The sequence below is a fragment of the Pteropus vampyrus genome, unplaced genomic scaffold (genome assembly GCF_000151845.1).
Source record: "Pteropus vampyrus isolate Shadow unplaced genomic scaffold, Pvam_2.0 Scaffold87, whole genome shotgun sequence".
In the NCBI taxonomy this organism is placed as follows: Eukaryota; Metazoa; Chordata; class Mammalia; order Chiroptera; family Pteropodidae; genus Pteropus; species Pteropus vampyrus.
In genome coordinates, this window is record NW_011888868.1 from 6,232,696 (window position 1) to 6,250,658 (window position 17,963).

General features: G+C 33.4%; 2 protein-coding genes across 3 annotated transcripts in view; one reads left to right on the forward strand and one right to left on the reverse strand.

Moving 5' to 3' along the window:
- MAP3K2 (mitogen-activated protein kinase kinase kinase 2) overlaps positions 1-17,963 on the reverse strand; it is a 77,891-nt gene that overhangs the window by 31,989 nt on the left and 27,939 nt on the right. For both annotated transcript variants that reach the window (XM_011363652.2, XM_011363651.2), the window contains exons 2-5: positions 7,977-8,046; positions 4,022-4,140; positions 3,369-3,409; positions 1,806-1,905 (exon numbers count right to left, since the gene is read on the reverse strand). In XM_011363652.2, the coding sequence (XP_011361954.1) occupies positions 1,806-1,905; positions 3,369-3,409; positions 4,022-4,140; positions 7,977-7,983 (267 nt within the window). In that variant the 5' untranslated portion in view covers positions 7,984-8,046. The remainder of the gene's footprint in view (positions 1-1,805; positions 1,906-3,368; positions 3,410-4,021; positions 4,141-7,976; positions 8,047-17,963) is intronic.
- The window catches only part of LOC111742159, a 32,028-nt gene continuing 29,615 nt past the window's right edge, over positions 15,551-17,963 (forward strand). Inside the window, exon 1 of the mRNA XM_023532686.1 lies at positions 15,551-15,635. Within this exon, the coding sequence (XP_023388454.1) occupies positions 15,551-15,635 (85 nt within the window). The remainder of the gene's footprint in view (positions 15,636-17,963) is intronic.

Genomic DNA, 17,963 nt, shown 5'->3' on the forward strand with positions numbered 1-17,963 from the left:
GATCAAGATAATATTATAGTCTTACTGTATCTGGACATTTACAAGTTTTCTGTGATACAATTTTAAACCAAACAAAAACAAAGATGTATCTGGGTGCCCCTAGAAATGTAACATGAGATAAAGATTCAAATTCAAGCCTGTTTATATGGAAAAAGACACTAGGAAACACTGGTAGGGGGATGGGGAAGACAGAGAAGAGAAGAAGGCCCATAAAGAGTATATTATCCAACAAGTTACTGCTGTGGCCAAGTGGAGTCTATCCGTCACCACTTCCCACTCCATCCTTGAGCCTCATCTCACATCTTACCCCCACACCCCAAAATGTACTTCAGCCTAGGCCAATCTTCTAGCCATGCCCCCTGAAAAGCCATCAGAGTTTCAGGGGCTAACAGTTGGAAATCAAGCCAGAACCAACAGAAATAAGTGTCAAGATAGGGTCAGGCACAAGAGGTGTTCATGGCTAACTGAAAAGCCAAAAAGTATTTGAAAAATAAAATTTTAAGGTATTACGACAGGATAGTACTCATCACTTTGTTCGAGGATGTTAGTTGTTTGGATGTGGATTTTTTTGTCAAAATATTTTGTTTTCAGCTTTAAGTGGTTTTCTTTAGATAAAGCTACATTAGCATATTCCTCTGCTTTAATGATTATTCATTTGAAATTATAATATTTTCAAATATTTTTATTCACATAATGCTTTTTTACATTTGCAAAGCAATTTCACATTTTCTAAAATTAATTTTTACTAAGCTTTCCACCATCACTCCAGTCCCAGTGGCACTTTCCTATTCCTGAAACACATATGTCTTAGCCATCTCAGGACCTCTGCACTGCTCTCAGGCTGCTTTCTCTACCAGGAACGTTCTTCTCCTCAAACTCTTTGCAAGGCTGGCTTTTCATACTTCAAGTCTCCATAATGAAATATTAGCACCTCAGTTAATTCTTTCTTAGTACCATTTAACTACGATACCTTGCCTTTATTCTTTTATCGTAATACTTTATGTATTTCCTTCAAAGAATTTCATAAATTTAAACAATTCATTTATTAATTGTCTGCTTCTACTACAAGTCTATAACTCCATGAGGGGCTGCAATTCCTAAATCATAGCATTATGCCTGGCAAATTCAACAAGTATTTTTTTTGGGGGGTGGGGTGGGGGTGGGTACAATAACAAATTAACCAGTTAACTAAATTGTCCCTCAAAATTTTAAGATCTCAAGATATTGAGATCTCATAGGACATGAAGAAAACCTCAGAGGTCATCTAATCCAATGCAAATTTTACCAAAGTTCAAAAGGAGCTTCCCCAGACACAGAGCTCCCCAATGCCACAGTGAACCCTCAAGATCATGTACTGACTCTCAAACATAAACATAATGATCTCACCATGTCTTAACCAACATGAAAATAATCCTATACGTTTAAACTAAACTGTCTCGCTACCAAAGCTCAGTCTCTGTAGCCAAATATAGAGCATGAGAAAAGACAGTTTACCAGTAAAGTACACAGAGTAAAAATAAAACATAAATAAGCAGCAAACTTTTAAGTAATACATACATTTCCTTTTTTAATCGATTCTCATTCAATTATTCTCACAGTAGCACCTTTTAATATTTTCAACAATGGAAAAATTCCATTTCAGTCAGTTAAAATTCACAAATTTAATTGTGCTATTTTATCCCTCTAATGTACTTTAATCCTCATCAATTCCTAAATAAAAGCACAACAGTCCTAAAACAATCTCTGAAATGAACATACTACTTTCCAAAACAAGAACTACTTGAAGTTAAACTTAACATATTTACCTCATTGTTGGTATAATGTAGATCCATAGATTGTCCAAAGGCAGTTTTAGCTTTAGACCTCAGATCTTCCAGTTTAACTGGTCTGGGGAACTGAAGGATTCTATATAGACAGAATTTTAAAATATTTTATTTTCTTGGGCATAATTAAATAACATACTTATAACAGTTATCTCTGGGGTGAGAAATTAAAAATAAAAATGTAAACTTTGACTTTACTTGAACACTACACAAAAATGGCTCATTTTTGATCAAGTGTACTAATTCTCAACACAAAGTTCAAAAACTCTAAAGTTTCTTCTATCTTAGTAAAAATTATAAAAAGGAAATTCTCAAAATGTTCTGCAGTTTATAATTTGCAATGAAACTGTTATGTGAACATTAAAAAGCAGTGTAAAATGTTCACTGAGGAAAGTAATAAAACTTAACTATGAGACATACATACAATGGAATGCAACAAAACTGTTAAAAAGAATAAAGTCATTCTTTGGGTATTCAAATTTTGATTTCTGTACCCTATCAACTCAACATTTTCTGAGCTAATATGTAACAGGTAAGCATACCCCCAACATAAATAGTTTTGAATGATTAAAACATTTTAATTCTCATATTTTATTCATATATTGCAAAAGATTGGCCTGTGCTGCCTGGGGAGCTTGCACTGAAGCTTGGAGCCTATTACTAGACTGTAAGCTGTTTCACTCACTCTAACCCTTCATGGCCCAGAAGACAGTAAGAACTCAATAAACAGCACTCCATGAATGAAAAACAAAACTGAGAATATCCATATAAGAACTGAAAATAGGTAAAAAGCAGATTTTACAGCACTTGTATATCTGGTATATCCCTTTTTTTTTTTAACATCTCTGGTAAAACATTTTTACATCTCAGGTGATATGATTTCTGAGCCTTTTTAAGTCCTTAAAATAGACATATTTCATTAAATTAATTCAATGAAACACAAATAACAGAAATGAAATCTCATGTTCTCCAACTTCTATTGGGCCTTGTTAGCAATGCTATTTTTAACCACAACCACCCACCTCCAGCACTGTACTGAGATACAGATATCCAGTGGAAGGTTAGGCTTACACCTCTGCTAAACGATTTACAGCCACCATTCCAACCCACTTTCCTCAATGTTACTAATATGTGTCATATGATTGCAGTCTCTTGAGAATAATCAAAATTGTGAATGTTAAATCCACATACATAAATTCTGTACAGTAGGTGAAACAATGATATAATTATGAAAAGAAAAATTATATTTAATTTTCACTGAGTAAAATAAAAGGAAATGGTAATATTTAAAGGCTGCATTATAAAATGATCTTATTTGTTTCCTAATATTGCAATGTAAAAATATTCATCATTTCTAATGTTTAGCCTGAATTTTGACAAATTCTCTTAAGTCTAAATACATATTACACATTACCAAGGACTATTACATTCTCAAATGGTAAGCCATGAACCTTCATTAAAATATAGAAAGAACCTCTCATAGCTTTAAGTAGGACACACATTTAATTAAATCAATAAACTGAAGTGTAATGTGTTTTTCCTTACCTTTTTTCTCCTCTGTGTTCAAATTTGACTCGTACATCATTCTGTAATGAAATGATAAATCATTCAGAGATCAGATAAAATTTCTAGAATTCTTAAATCATTTTTCCTTAGTCATTCATTTATAATAGAAGAGAGAGAGAAAGAGGTTTCATTCTCAGCATCAACTTCAATTGATAGCATCTGCCAAAGAGCTGAGTTGAGAATTATGTTGCTGAATCTGGGCTCAACAGGAAAGAAAGGTCACTAAGATCTATTAGCGACAGCATCATGAGTATGACACATTTGCTAATAGTGTTAGAGGGAAATATAAAACACTATATTTCCACTTTTGTGTTGAACATCCAAAACTAATTTTACCTATAACAATCAAAATGATCCACATTTGTGTATATACAGATTATTTTAAATTTAAAAAGTGCTTATTTTAAGTACTTTAAGAATGGATAAAATATTAGCAGTTACCGTATCAAATGAAACTCAACTATTTTTTTAAAAAACAGACTCTTACGGAAAAAATGTATAACAAACAAAATATTTGATTCAAAAGTGTAAACCCTAAGTACTTTAAACAAACTCTCAATAAGATCAGGATATTCAAGGAAAATAAATCATAGAACAACAATATGTATTTATTAAAACACTAAAATAAATACCTGCTTTTTTGGTGACAAAGATTTTGTTTTTCTGGTTTCCTGTAAGGATAATGCTGGTCGGCTGGCCTTATGAAGAACAGCCAAATCTTGCATGATTGAGTTCAAAGCTTGTTGATCATCTAGATATGTTTTAAATTACATATAAATAGAAATATAATTTTAATATGTATTTATTATAGACATAAAACACAAAATTTATGATGAAATTTAATGCAAAATCCATCTAGAACATTTTCAATGCCTACACTTGTTATTTTGGTGAAATAAAATTTTAATTATTTAAAAACTGAAGACAAATAACAAAATAGCACAAGACTCAAGCATTAGCATCATACTAGGTGTCCAACACAGAGTTACAGGCATGATAAAGTCATTCTGCTTCTAATGACGTAAGAGCCTAGGATATGGGTCAAAACAGCCTTGTTATGACAAATTCTTTTCTATGACTCCTAAGCAAAATATCAACAAGATACCTAAAATCTTTTAAAAAGTAGGGGGGATAAATAACTTTCTATAAATACCATCATTACTTAGCATTTATGTTCAAAGTACAGAATTCCTTTTAGAGTTCTTCTTTCATCAGTACTTCAAGAAAGAAACAACAAAAAAGCTTTATCTGTGGATAATGGCCCACTGGTTTTTAGAACTGTTTTTCTTGACCTTCTGCCCCATAATGTTCAACAGGACTACAAACATTTAAGACTATTTAATGATCTTGGACAGCAACTATTCAAAAGCTAACAATACAAGAAAAATTCATTCCTAAGAAAAAAATACTGAACTCATAAACTGAGTGAAGGAATCATTAACCATAAGCTTTCATCCTTTCCAAATATTATCAAAGATTTCTTTCTAAGACTATAAGCATGAGCCTCCTAGTGATGCCAATTATATGCTCTCTGGAAAACTTCAGGGACAATTGATTTTCACTAATAAATCAATTCCACTAATAATAATCAACATTAGTAAAGGAAATGAGGGACTTTACAGTTTATATTTTAAAATGTAACCATTTTGGTGAGTAATAAATTATGTTCCAGAGTAGTAATAATTAAACCATGCTTTATCTGGTATGAAAAAAATCATTAAAAAGAATATGGCAATTCAATGGCTTCATCAATCTTTCAAACACAAACACCTGACTTCTCTAATGTATTATTATTATTATTTTCACTCAGACCAACAGGGGAACAGGGCCATGTAGGGGCTTTATTTGATACTACTATGTTTCAATACAAACAGTCCAGAAAGAAAGTCAAGTCCCTTTGGGGCAAGGAGTGGTGGGAAGAGTGGTTTGTGTTGCTTGGGATCCCAACCCTCAACCTGAAAGGGATTGGGTGGGCCCAGACTGCCAGCATGGCTGGGAAAGATGGCACCAAGGATGATACCGTGCAAGGCCTAGGGGCCAAGGGATGAGGCTTGCAGCTCTGTAGGTATCTCAAACTCTCACTGGTGGGGTGCTGTCCAGAACCCCCTAAGCCCAGGGTGATGCAGAGGAAGAAAGTTGAGCCCCAGGAGCCTGCTTCTGTCCCTCATGTCCTCTGCTTCCCTGGCCAGCATTATGCTCATAGCATCCAGAGCAGAGCACCACAAAGCAGATGAGACCTATTTTGGCCACCAAGCAGAAGAGGAAAGGACAAAGTCTCAGGAGAAGAAAGAGGGTCCTGTGATCCATATAGATGGTAAGGACTGACAAGAGGAAAAGTATAATCCTTCACAAAGTATCCTCTGTAAAATAAAAATTTCATCATAACATTAGCTTCGCCAGTAACTGAGCCAGCTGGGTATATTATAATCACAATATATGTACTGTCCATGGGTCCATGCCAGACAATGTCATTAACTGATAAAAATAAATCTCCTTTAGGAAAAGAATAAGCTGAGAATCATCTAAAGTGGAATAAAATTACCTGATGAAACCTTTCTGAGAAAGGTAAGATCCTTAATTGGAGAAAGGGGAACTCTAACACTTAAACATATCTATGTTTTAATTATTTTCTTAATTAGAAAAAATTTAAATACTTGAATTGAGGCATTTTTACACATTTAATATCACAATACCAAAATAAATAAAAAATGCCCAGAAGGTTTTGGCTCAAATCTCTTATCACACTTATATACTAATTTCATTGTTTAAAAAAAATGAGTACCATTTTCTATCTATTGTAGATACACAAAAGTAAAGAGGGCCACTGGAATATAAGTAACTTCTTAGAGAGATGACATACTAATAAAGGGCAAACTAATTGAGTTCCTTCTTCCTCTGGTTTGAAGAAGAATCATATGGTAGATACCCACTAGGAAACATACTTTGAGGAGACTGACAAGTTATAAACTAACAAACTCACAAAAGATCAAGCCAAGTGGCAAGCTGAGATATTCACACAATGAGCACTACCTCTAACAATTCTTAGGACCGTTTTACTCTATTATGAATCTCTGTGGCGGTCATAAGTACTAGGTAGATTAGACAGGTTATCAATGTTATAAGGATGAGTTGATCCAATAGGCAGTAAGGATGCCCAAAGGATTCTAGAGTCTGACAAACAGTCACACAGAAGCAGCAGTGTGTTTCTGACACATGCTGAAAGGACAGTTAGTTGAATACAAAAATGAAAAATGTTTGGGAAATAATTTCAAATAAAATCCTTTATTAGGCATGTTTAATTAGATATCTTATATGCTTATTCATTATACTTGAAAAATAATTACAGGAGGACATCCTCAGGCAAAAATTCAAATATCTGTGATTCACACTTTAAAATATTCATGGTTTTCTGTGACTACTTTTGTATGTGTTTTTAAGCAATGGACGTTCTTTGTGTTGTTGCTTACTATAGTGAAGTATTTGAGAAGTACGGTAGAAATAAACATGGCCCAGATTGCAAGTAAGAGCAACCAAAATGAAAAGTTGATAGAAGTTCAATAAAACGATATCCAATTTACTGGAGGTGAAGCTGACAAGAGTGGAGAATTTGGACCACATGATGGCACTGCATTCATGGTTACAAAGAGAAAGTGAAAGTGGAGCTCTGGCCTACACACTTGCCACAAAGTAAAACACACTGAAAGTGTGCTACCCCTTCCACTAAAGAACATGGTCAGATTTAAGTCCTTTGGCCTATAATGTCATATATATACATATAAGAGTGGATAATACATTTGTTAAGGAAGGAGTAGGGAAAGTGTGACTAAGACAAACATGGGCAAGTATACATCAGAGTTAAGATACCACTATCAGTATAAGTTTAAAAACTTAGCTTCCAACTACTTCTCAGTCCATTTTTCCCTATTTAGGATAGGGTGGGCCGTTTGCTCCATTTCTTTCTAGTGTTTCTCTGTTCAATCACTGTCTCAAATTGGAACTGTCAACCCCAAGGAGAAAAGAAAAAACAGAAAAAAGGATATAAAAAAGAAAACCCAATACATAAACTGAACACTTATGATCCAATTCCATCCTTTAGTCTTCCTTTCCTTACCACAGGATATTCACAAGAGTTATAAAACATATCCTCCCTGAGTGCCAATGATTTGCTGTTCTATTGTTATAACATTTTACAACATACTATTTTTTGCTGCTATTTTCTTTTGTCTATATTATTACATTGTTGGGTAATTATAACAATTAATTCCTAAGGATTTATTTAATCTTTAAAAGTCAGGTTCATTTATCAAGTATTCCTTCTGGCCATTAGACTGTAAGAAAATCACAATCCATCTTAACATTTTATTTGGGATGGCCCTTCTATGTCCTGCATAAAATGATCATTCCAAAACTGTACGAATACAAGAAGGCTTTATCTAAAAATGTATTAAGTAAATATAAAAAGTTACATTAAATCTACAACATAAAATTTCTTTATGAAAAAAGGTTATCATACATGCAGAGAAAAAATTTTCTCCGTCATTTCATTCTTTAATTATAGATTTAAAAATTTCTTTAGTTTGAACTCACCCATCATGGCAACCAGCTCAACAATCTGAAAATCAGGGAAATAGTTCTCCCATCAGCATTCTTTACTGCCCTAAGAGGTAAAAAGACAAACGCATTAATAATAAGAAATAGAAGAGGCACCCAACACACAAACACACACAAAATATCAGTTAAAAACACTACTAAGAAATGTATGATATTAATACTTTACACATTTTGCTGGGAAGAGGTGCTTTATTTCTCCCAGATACTCGATTACTGAGAATGACCTAAAAATCATTATTATTTTATACTAAATTTAAATCCATATTTTTCAGGCTCCTGTCTAAGCTAGAAAAAAAAAAAACAATTTTTGAGAGTCAAAAACTTTAACAGATAGATAATCTAACAAACTTAAATTCCTACAGGGCAATGGCAGATATAAAGATGAATAAAAAGGGTCATGTTTAAAGACAAAAGGGAGGATGTCAACAAAAAACAGTAAAGACCAACAAAAGTTCTCCCTTCCATAAAAGAAAAAATAGAATCAACTTTTTCAGAACTCCACAATTAACCAAGGCTTGAAGCAATCTGGGCAGTATTTAAGAATCTCAATAAAAAGAGAGAGTGTTGTGGTTTTCCAACCTTCTCTATTCCTATCTCCCTACTCCTTACTCCAAGCTCCAAAATAACAATATAAATCAACAGCCAACAGTCACCATGAAAATGAATAACCTAGAACCCATCATAAAGGGCAGAATGAGGCTAGAATGTCTTCAAAGTCCAATTCTCCCAAAATTGTCATTATTTGTCTGAGCTAGTGGTTGGATGGTAGACCCCACTTGACAAGTTGTCTTTAACCTGATCAAAGCTTTTCCAGTGCAAAGAGCTTGGGATTTTTGCTGAAACCAATCAGGCAATTATTGCATTATCTCAACTGTCTGAGGAAGAGAAAACAATAGTTTAACAAAAAATTTTTTTAAAGAAAAGCTGAGGAATGAGATGTCAATAGAAACCTTTGAAAAACTCCAAAAGATTCCTGAGAATCCAGAAGTCACAAAATATCCAGAGCTGTTGAATATTCAAGAAAGGCCTAAGAAAGCCGTAGGCTTTCACCTTTGGCTAACCTTGAGGCACTGTGCTGCAGTAAGTGAAGACTAAGGTAGAGTTGTAAATGCCTAGAAGAATGTCCAAGGCCAGAGCCAATACACACAGAGAGAACCTCTCAAAAAAGAGTGTGAGACTTATTAGTTCCAGGCATCTAAGGAAATCTCTATCTAATCATTAGCTGACAACTGAGCAGTCTTCAGTGACTACACAAAACAAAGAATACAGATTTTAAAAAATTAGTTCTGAAAAGTCACTAAATAAATAAGAACGATAAACAAAAACACTGGGGAGAGAGGGAAATCTGATTCTCAAAAATGGAACATTATAATATTTAAAATATCCAGTTTTCAAGAAGAAATTATGAGACATACAAAGACAATATGGAAAAAGAAATCAAAAGAAACTGATTCTCAGAAAGCCCAAGTGTTGGACTAAACAAAGATATTAAATCAGCAATTTTAAGTATGTTCAAAGAACTAAAGATGCCATCCATGTCTAAGAAACTAAAGAATGTGTAAGAATGATGTCTCACCAAACAGAACATCAGTAAAGAAACAAAAATTATAAAAAGGAACCAGATAGAAATTTTGGAGTTGGAAAGTACAATTAACAAACCATCGAGCACACCAACAAACATATAAGAGGAGTCTCAGAAGGAAAGGAGAAAAAGAAGGGGGCGGAAAGAACAGTTTAAGAAATAATGACCAGAAGGGTTTGGCACAAAATATTCAAAGTGACGAAAACCTAGGACCTACAACCAAGGTCTCTACCCAGCAAAGCTATCATTTAGAATCGAAGGATAGATAAAGAGCTTCCCCCGCACCGCCAAAAAAAAAGCTAAGCCAACATACAGGAAATGTTGGAGGGACTTCTTTAAGAAGAAAAAAATATATGTCAAAAATATGAATAAAGAATGGCAGTAACTACATATCTATCAACAAGTACTTCAAATGAAAAAGAATGAAATGCTCCAATCAAAAGATAGGGTGGCTGAATGGATAAGAAAACAAGACCCTTACATAGGCTGCCATAAGAGGCTCACTTCAGATTAAAAGACACACACAGATGGAAAGTAAAGGAATGAAAAAAGATATTTAATGATTGACCTAGATGGTATTGTGCTGAGTGGAGTAAATCAGACAGAGAAAGACAAATGCCATATAATTTCAAGTATATGTGGAATCTAAAGAACAAAATAAACAACAACAACAAAAAAACAGAAACAAACTCATAGATACAGAGAACATTTTGAAGGTTACCAGATGGGAGGGGGGCACTAAATTTATTGGAGTGATCACTTTGTGTTATACAGATGTCTAATCACCATGTTGTACACCTGAAACTACTGTATACCAACCATAGTTGAAAATAAAAAATATTATTAAACAAAAATGGCCAAAAACTTCCCGAATTTGATGAAAAACAATAGGCACATCCCAGAAGCTCAACCAACTCCAAGCAGGATAAAATCAAAGTGATCCACACCTAGATACATCATAATCAAACTGTTGAAAGATAAAGAATCTTAAGAGCAGCAAGAGAGAAGGAAATTATCATGTATAAGAGATGCTCGACTGATTTATCATTGGTAACCTAGGGGACCAGAAGGCAGGAGAATGACATATTCAAAGTGCTGCAAGAAAAAGACTGTCAACCAATTATTCTGTATCTAGCAAAACCATCCAGTAAAACTGAAGACAATATTAAGATATTCCTAAATAAGCACAGAAAATTCATCACAACCGTCCTACATGATATATAAAAGGAGTCGTTCAGACTGAAATGAAAGGACATTAGACAGTAAATCCAACCCACAGGCAGAAAGAGCACCAGTAAGGATAATTACTTAAGTAAAGGTAAAAGACAGGATAGATATATTTTGTTTCTAGCTCTTTATCTCTCCTGACTGTGGTAGGTACAAAAATGGTCACCTCAAAGATGCCTATGTCTCAATTCCTAGAACCTCTGCAAATATATTACTTCACATGACAAAAGGGATTTTGCAGATATGATGTTAAATTTAAGATGGCTTATTTGTTTGGACCCCACATGATCAGAAGGGTCCTTAAAAATAAAAGGTACAAACAGGAAAGTTTCAGAACGATGCTGTATAAGAAAGGTTTGATCAGACATTGCTAGCTTTGCAGATGGAATGGAGGAGTGACCATGAGTTAATGAATGCAGGAAGCTTCTAGACAGTGGAAAAGGCGAGAAAATGGATTCTCCCTTAGAACCTCCAGAAGAAACATAGCAATGCTGACACCTTGATTTTAGCCCAGTGAGGCTCATTTTAGACTCTTTACTTCCAAAATGGTAAGATAATAAACTTATGTTGTTTTAAGCCAGCAAATTTGTGGGAATCTGTTACAGCAGTATGTAGGGAGTATTCAAGACCACCCAAATTTCAATGACATGCTAGAGGACTCACAGGACTCAGTAACTCAGTCAAACCAACAGCTATTATTTATTATGACAAAAGGATACAAAGCAAAAATCAACAGAGAGAAGGTACGTGGGGCGAAGTCCAAAAGTAGCCAAGGCAAACTCCTAAGGCTCCCTTTTTAATAGAATCATATGACACACTTAATTTCCTCAGAGGTTAGCCATGACAACAAACATGACATGTCAACAACCAGGAAAGACCATTAAAGACTCGGTATCCAAGGTTTTGATTAGGGGCTGATCATACAGGCATCCTCTGCCTAGTACATACCAAAATTCCAGATCCTCAGAAGAAAAACAGATGTTCAGCATAAACTATATTGTTTGTAAGCATCTTAGGCATAGTTAACCATTGTTATCAGTTAGACAGGTGGGAATTCTCTTGGAATCCAAGTTCTCAGATGCCAGCCAAGGGTGGACCTCATAATTAATTCATTCTAAGGATAAGCAGTGAGGCCTGCTAGGTTAACTCTTCTCTACACAAGTAGCAACCAGAAACTAATACACAAGTTTTAAAAAAACTGCATAAAGCAATAATTCTAAGTGTGTTGTTGGGCATACAATATATAAAGATATAATTTGTATAACAATAACAGGACAAAGGGGAGAGATGGAATTATATAAAAATGTTTATACCACTGTAATTAAATTAGTATTAACCCAAACTACATTATTTTAAGTTGAGATGTTAATTTTAATCCCCAGGTCAACCACTAAATAATAAATTAAAAAACAAAAACAAAAACAAAAAAAAACAGCAAACAAGAGAATTAAAATAGCACACTAGAAAATATCACTTTAACACAAAAGAAAGCAGTAATGAAGGAATAAGGGGGGAAAAAATCGCACATAAAAATATATAAATTGGAAGATGTAACCCTATCTTATGTGTAATTATATTAACTATAAGTGAAATTAACAAACAAGTTAAAAGGCAGAGATTAGCAAACTAGATTAAAAAACATAATCCAACTTTATGCTACCTATAACAGGTACACTTTAGATTCAAAGATAAAGTAGGTTGAAAGTAAAAGGATGGAAAGATATACCATGCAAACAGTAGCCAAAAGATAACTGGAGTGGCCAAACTAATAGTTGACAAAACAGAATATAGTATAAAAAGGATATTTATAATAAAAAAATGCCAACTCATCAACAAGATTTAGTAATTATAAACATGTATGCACATAACGAGACTCTCAAAATACATGAAAAAAATGACAAAAGAAGTATACAATTCGAAAATAATGGTTGAAGATTTCAATGCTCTATTTGCAATAATGAATACAAGTCACAGAAAAATCAATGAAAAACAGAAGATCTGACTAACATTAAAACTACTAAACTTAATAAACAACTATAGAACCCTCAAACTCAAAACAGCAGAAGACACATTCTTCTCAAATGCAAGTAAAACAATATTCCAAGACAGACCATATATGTTAAGGCAATAAAACTAATCGCATTAGGTATAAATGGACTGAAGTCATATGAAGTATGTTCCTTGACAACAATGTAATAAAATCAGAAAACAATAACAGAAGGATATTTGAAGAGTTCACAAATACATGAAAATTAAAAAACACACTCCTAAATAACCAATGGGTCAAAAAAGAAGTCATGAAGAAAATTAGAAAATACTTGGAGATAATTAAAAATAAAAACAAAACATACTGAAACTTAGTGGATGCATCTAAAGTATAACTTACAGAGAAATTTATAACTGTAAATATTTATATTAAATAACAAAAAAGATCTCAAATTAATAACCTAACCTCTACCTTAAGACACTGGAAAAAGAAGAGCATTTTAAACCCAAACCTAAAGCAAACTGAAGGAAAGAAACAATAACGATTACAGTGGAAATAAATAAACCATAAAATAAAAACACAATAGAAAATTTTAATTAAACAAAAAATTGATTCTTTGGAAAGATCAATAAAATCAACAAACTTTTAGCTAGACTAGCTAAGAAAAAACGAGGGAAGACACAAATAACTCAGGAATGAAAGAAGGAGCATTACTATCAATCTTACAGAAATAATGTAAGAGAATGCTATGAACAATGCTATGTCTGTCAACTGCCAACAAATTAGATCACCTAAATGAAATAGACAAATTACTAGAAAGAAACAAACTACCAAAATTAACTCAAGAACAATTTAAAATTCTAAATGGAACCATAAAAAATGAAGATAGTAAATTAGAAATGAAAATTTTTCCACAAATAAGTCTCCAACTAGATGGTTTCAAACATTTAAGAACTACCACTACCAATTCTTTTTTGAAAAGAGGGAATACTGAAGCCAGTACTACTCTGATAACTGAAAGAGACATTGTAAGAATAGAAAAACTACATTTGATACCCTTGTGAAGATACAAAAATCTTCAATAAAATATTAGCAAATCTAATCCAAAACATAAAAAGGGAATTGTATATCCCACAAAAGCAAAGTAAGTTCAGCATACAAAAATCAGTGTAATAAACTACACTGGTAAAGCACAAAAAACGTGATCATCTCGAAAGACACAAAAAATGCATGTGCCATAATCCAACTGTCTATAATACTCAAAAGACTGTGAACAGAAGGGAATCTCCTCAAGTTGATAAAGGACAGCCACCCACTGTATAAGCTAACATCATACATAAAGGTGAAAGACTGGATACATGCCCCCTAAGATCAGGAACAAGAAAAGGACTGCCACTCTTGCCACTCCTATTTTGAAACAAACCTAAATAAATGGGAAGACATCCCATTTCATGGATTGATAGATTATATATATATTTTATATATATTTATTTTAATTTCATTGAGCTGTTTTCTATATTATTTATTTTTTTAATTTACTTATTTTAATTAGTTTTAAGTGTATAGTACATTGGTTAAACATCTATATAATTCATAAAATGATCCCCCCAATTGCTCCCTCTCTCCCCTGGTCCTCCACCTAGCCATCATATTAATGCTAACTGCATTCTCTATGCCATGCTCCCCATCCCCGTGACCATCTATCAACTACTAATTCATACTTCTTTAGCCCTTCACCCCATTCTCCCAGCTCCCCAAACCCCCTCCCCTCTGCCCATCACCAAATTGTCCACTATATTTGTGAATCTGTTTTTGATTAGTTTGTTCTTTTTGTTCCTTAGATTCTGCAAATAAGTGAAATCATATGGTATTTATCTTTCCCTGATAGACAATATTTTGAAGATGGCAATACTCTCAAAGTGATCTATAGATTCAATATAATCTTATCAAAATTCCAATGGCTTTTTTTTTTTTTTTTTTTTTGCAGAAATGGAAAAGCTGATCCTTAGTTCATAATGACCTGCGAGGGGTCCTAAATACTTAAAATGATATGGTGGGCGGAGAAAGTTGGAGGACTCACACTTCCTGATTTCAAAACTTATTACAAAGCTGCAGCAATCAAAACAATGGGGACACTGACATAAGGATGGAGACTGGTGGAATAACATGAGAGTCTAGAAATTAACCCAAACATCTATAGTCAAATGATTTTTCACAAGGGTGCCAAGACAACGGGGAAAGAAGTCTTCAATAAACGGTGCTGGACAACTGGATATCCATATGCCAAAGTATGAAGTTGGACCCCTGCCTCACACAATATGTAAAAACTACTTTAAAATGGATCAGATCTAAATGGCAAAACAATCTATAAAACTCTTAGAAGAGAACTGAGGTATAAATCTTCGTGACCTTGGATTAGGCAATAATTTCTTAAATGTGACACCAAAAGCACAGACAACAAATGAAAAAATAAACTGGGCTTCATTAGAATTAAACATAGATAGTGAAAAGGCAACCTACAGAATGGGAGAAAATATTTGTAAATCATGTATCTGATAAGGGTCTAGTATACATGAAGAAATATTACAACCCAACAATAACAACTAACCTAATTATAAAATGGGCAAAAGATTTCAATAGGCATTTCTCTAAAGATATAAAAATGGACAATAAGCACTTGTTAAGATGCTTAATATCATCAGTTATCAGGGAAAAACAAAAACCACAAGGATATACCACTTCACACCCACTAGGATGGTTACAGTCAAAATGACAATGACAAGTGTTGGCAAAGATGTAGAGAAACTGAAACTATATGAATCACTACTTCCATTCCCAGGTATATACCCAAGATAACTGAAAACATATAACCATACACAAATGTGTACATCAACATTGGAAGCAGCATTATCTGTAAGAGCTAAAAAGTAGAAACTCAAATGTCCATCAATTGGTGAATGGATAAACAACAAGTAATATATATCCAAACAATACAGCACTCATTAAAAGGAATGCTCTAATATGGATAAATCTTGCAAACATTATGCTAGGTGAAGTAAGCCAGACACAAAGGCCACATAATGTACAACTACATTTATATGAAATATCTAGAATAGGCAAATATACAGACAGGGAGGGAGTAGATTAGTGGTTTACTATGGCTATGGTATGGGAAATAAGGAATGACTGAAAACAGGTATGAAAAGGGGTGATGAAATGTTCTGGAATTAGATAATGGTAACAGTACTATAACTTTCCGAATATATTAAACTACTGAATTGTATACTTTAAAAGGTGAATTTCATGGTATATGAATTACATCTCGGAAGTAAAAAAGAGAGGGAGGGAGGAGGGAAGGAGGAAAGAAGGGAAGAGATAGTAGAAGTGACAGATACTGTGAATAATTAGAGATCAATTGCCATCTAGAGGAGCAACAGGAATTGCTACGGGAATTCAGGCTCTGTTATTATCAGATATGCTGATTTTTTCAAAAAGCTCCAAATTTTAATGTGAGACCTCCTCGCTTTCAAATATTAACAACTAATTCAAATTTTTACACCATAGTGTATATTCTTCTTTCATCCTGCCACTTTGCAATCAACTGACATATTCTAGTAATTCTTACCTGGGGGATGACATAAAATATAGTTTGAAAAAACAAATTCACCATAACTGTTTTAATTTCTTTTTAGTCATATTATTATTATGAAATGTCAAATGTTACATATTCTAGTAATTCTTACCTGGGGGATGACATAAAATATAGTTTGAAAAAACAAATTCACCATAACTGTTTTAATTTCTTTTTAGTCATATTATTATTATGAAATGTCAAATGTTATTTGACACTTCATAATAATAATCAAAGAAAGTAATTTAAATATATTAATACATGGAATATAACATAAAACATGAAAATGCTCTCTGTGTTATGCTACCTCAGTTTTTAGGGCTTTTTAATCAAGGCAAGTACAGAGCTAATTTTTAAACAGTTGCAAAACAAAGACCTACTCTAAGCATCCTATTTTAAAAATAAGAACTCTGAAGGCCAAAAACATAATATAATTTACTCAAGGTCATAAAGCTGGGCAAATTTAGAACCTGAATACCCATTTCTTATTTCTCACTCAAGTTAACTTTCTAAAATACTGTATATGTCACTCCAGCTCAGCTTTTGAGAAAACGGGTAGCATGAGAAATTCTCCTAACATACACACACACATAGAGAATGTTACTAAGTGGTTAAGGAGATTTTATTCAGTACATTCTCCTTCTACAAATTTAAAGTTTCAAGTTGAATTTCTCAGCGTTTTTAACTTAATATGTTTAAGACAAAATCTTGACTGACCTCAAAATAAAGCAGTGTGAAAACGAAAATATTTTCCAATTTAACAAATCAATAATATCTTTCTGGAAAAGCGATATAAATTCCCCAAACCACAACAGCTAAATCAAAGAAACATGAATCTAATGGAAATCAGTTCAACACTGCATTTATGTAAATAGCCATGGTAATTTTACCAATATTATGAGGCTAAAATTGGCAAATCATGAAAAACGATCATAAAGTTAAGTGTACAACAAATAGGAAAAAAACTAAACAAAGGTGAATCACATCTGTATCTGAAAGGTCTTATCCACAAATAATGCTTTTTGTCCATTGTCTATGTGTAAACTAGTCCAACTGCTACACATGTAAATCATACTTTTAAATTTATTGCCAGTATCTACTTATTCTGTCAGCATTCCACTCACCAGAGAGCACATACACTGTCCTGACTTGCTTTACTGATACCTGGAGCTCTCTGCTTTTTTCCTTGAAGCGTGAACCTAGCCACTACTACTCACCACACATGCGCGCACGCACGCATTCATATACAGGGAAACCTTGGGAACTAAAATACCTATTTCCATCTTCCTTTGGGGAAAGATATGAGAGAGATTACCTAAATGTTCAAGAGCTCAGGTGCCAAACTCTGAGGTATGCCTGTATGACTATTCCTCAATTAATTTACCCATTCTACTACTGATGGGCATAAAGTTGGTTTCCAAGTATGGGCTATTACAAATAAAGTTTCTAATGAACATCCTTCAACATGTCTTTTGGTAATCATAAACACGTATTTCTTTGGGATATGCACCCAGGAAAAAATTGCTAGATCTCTAG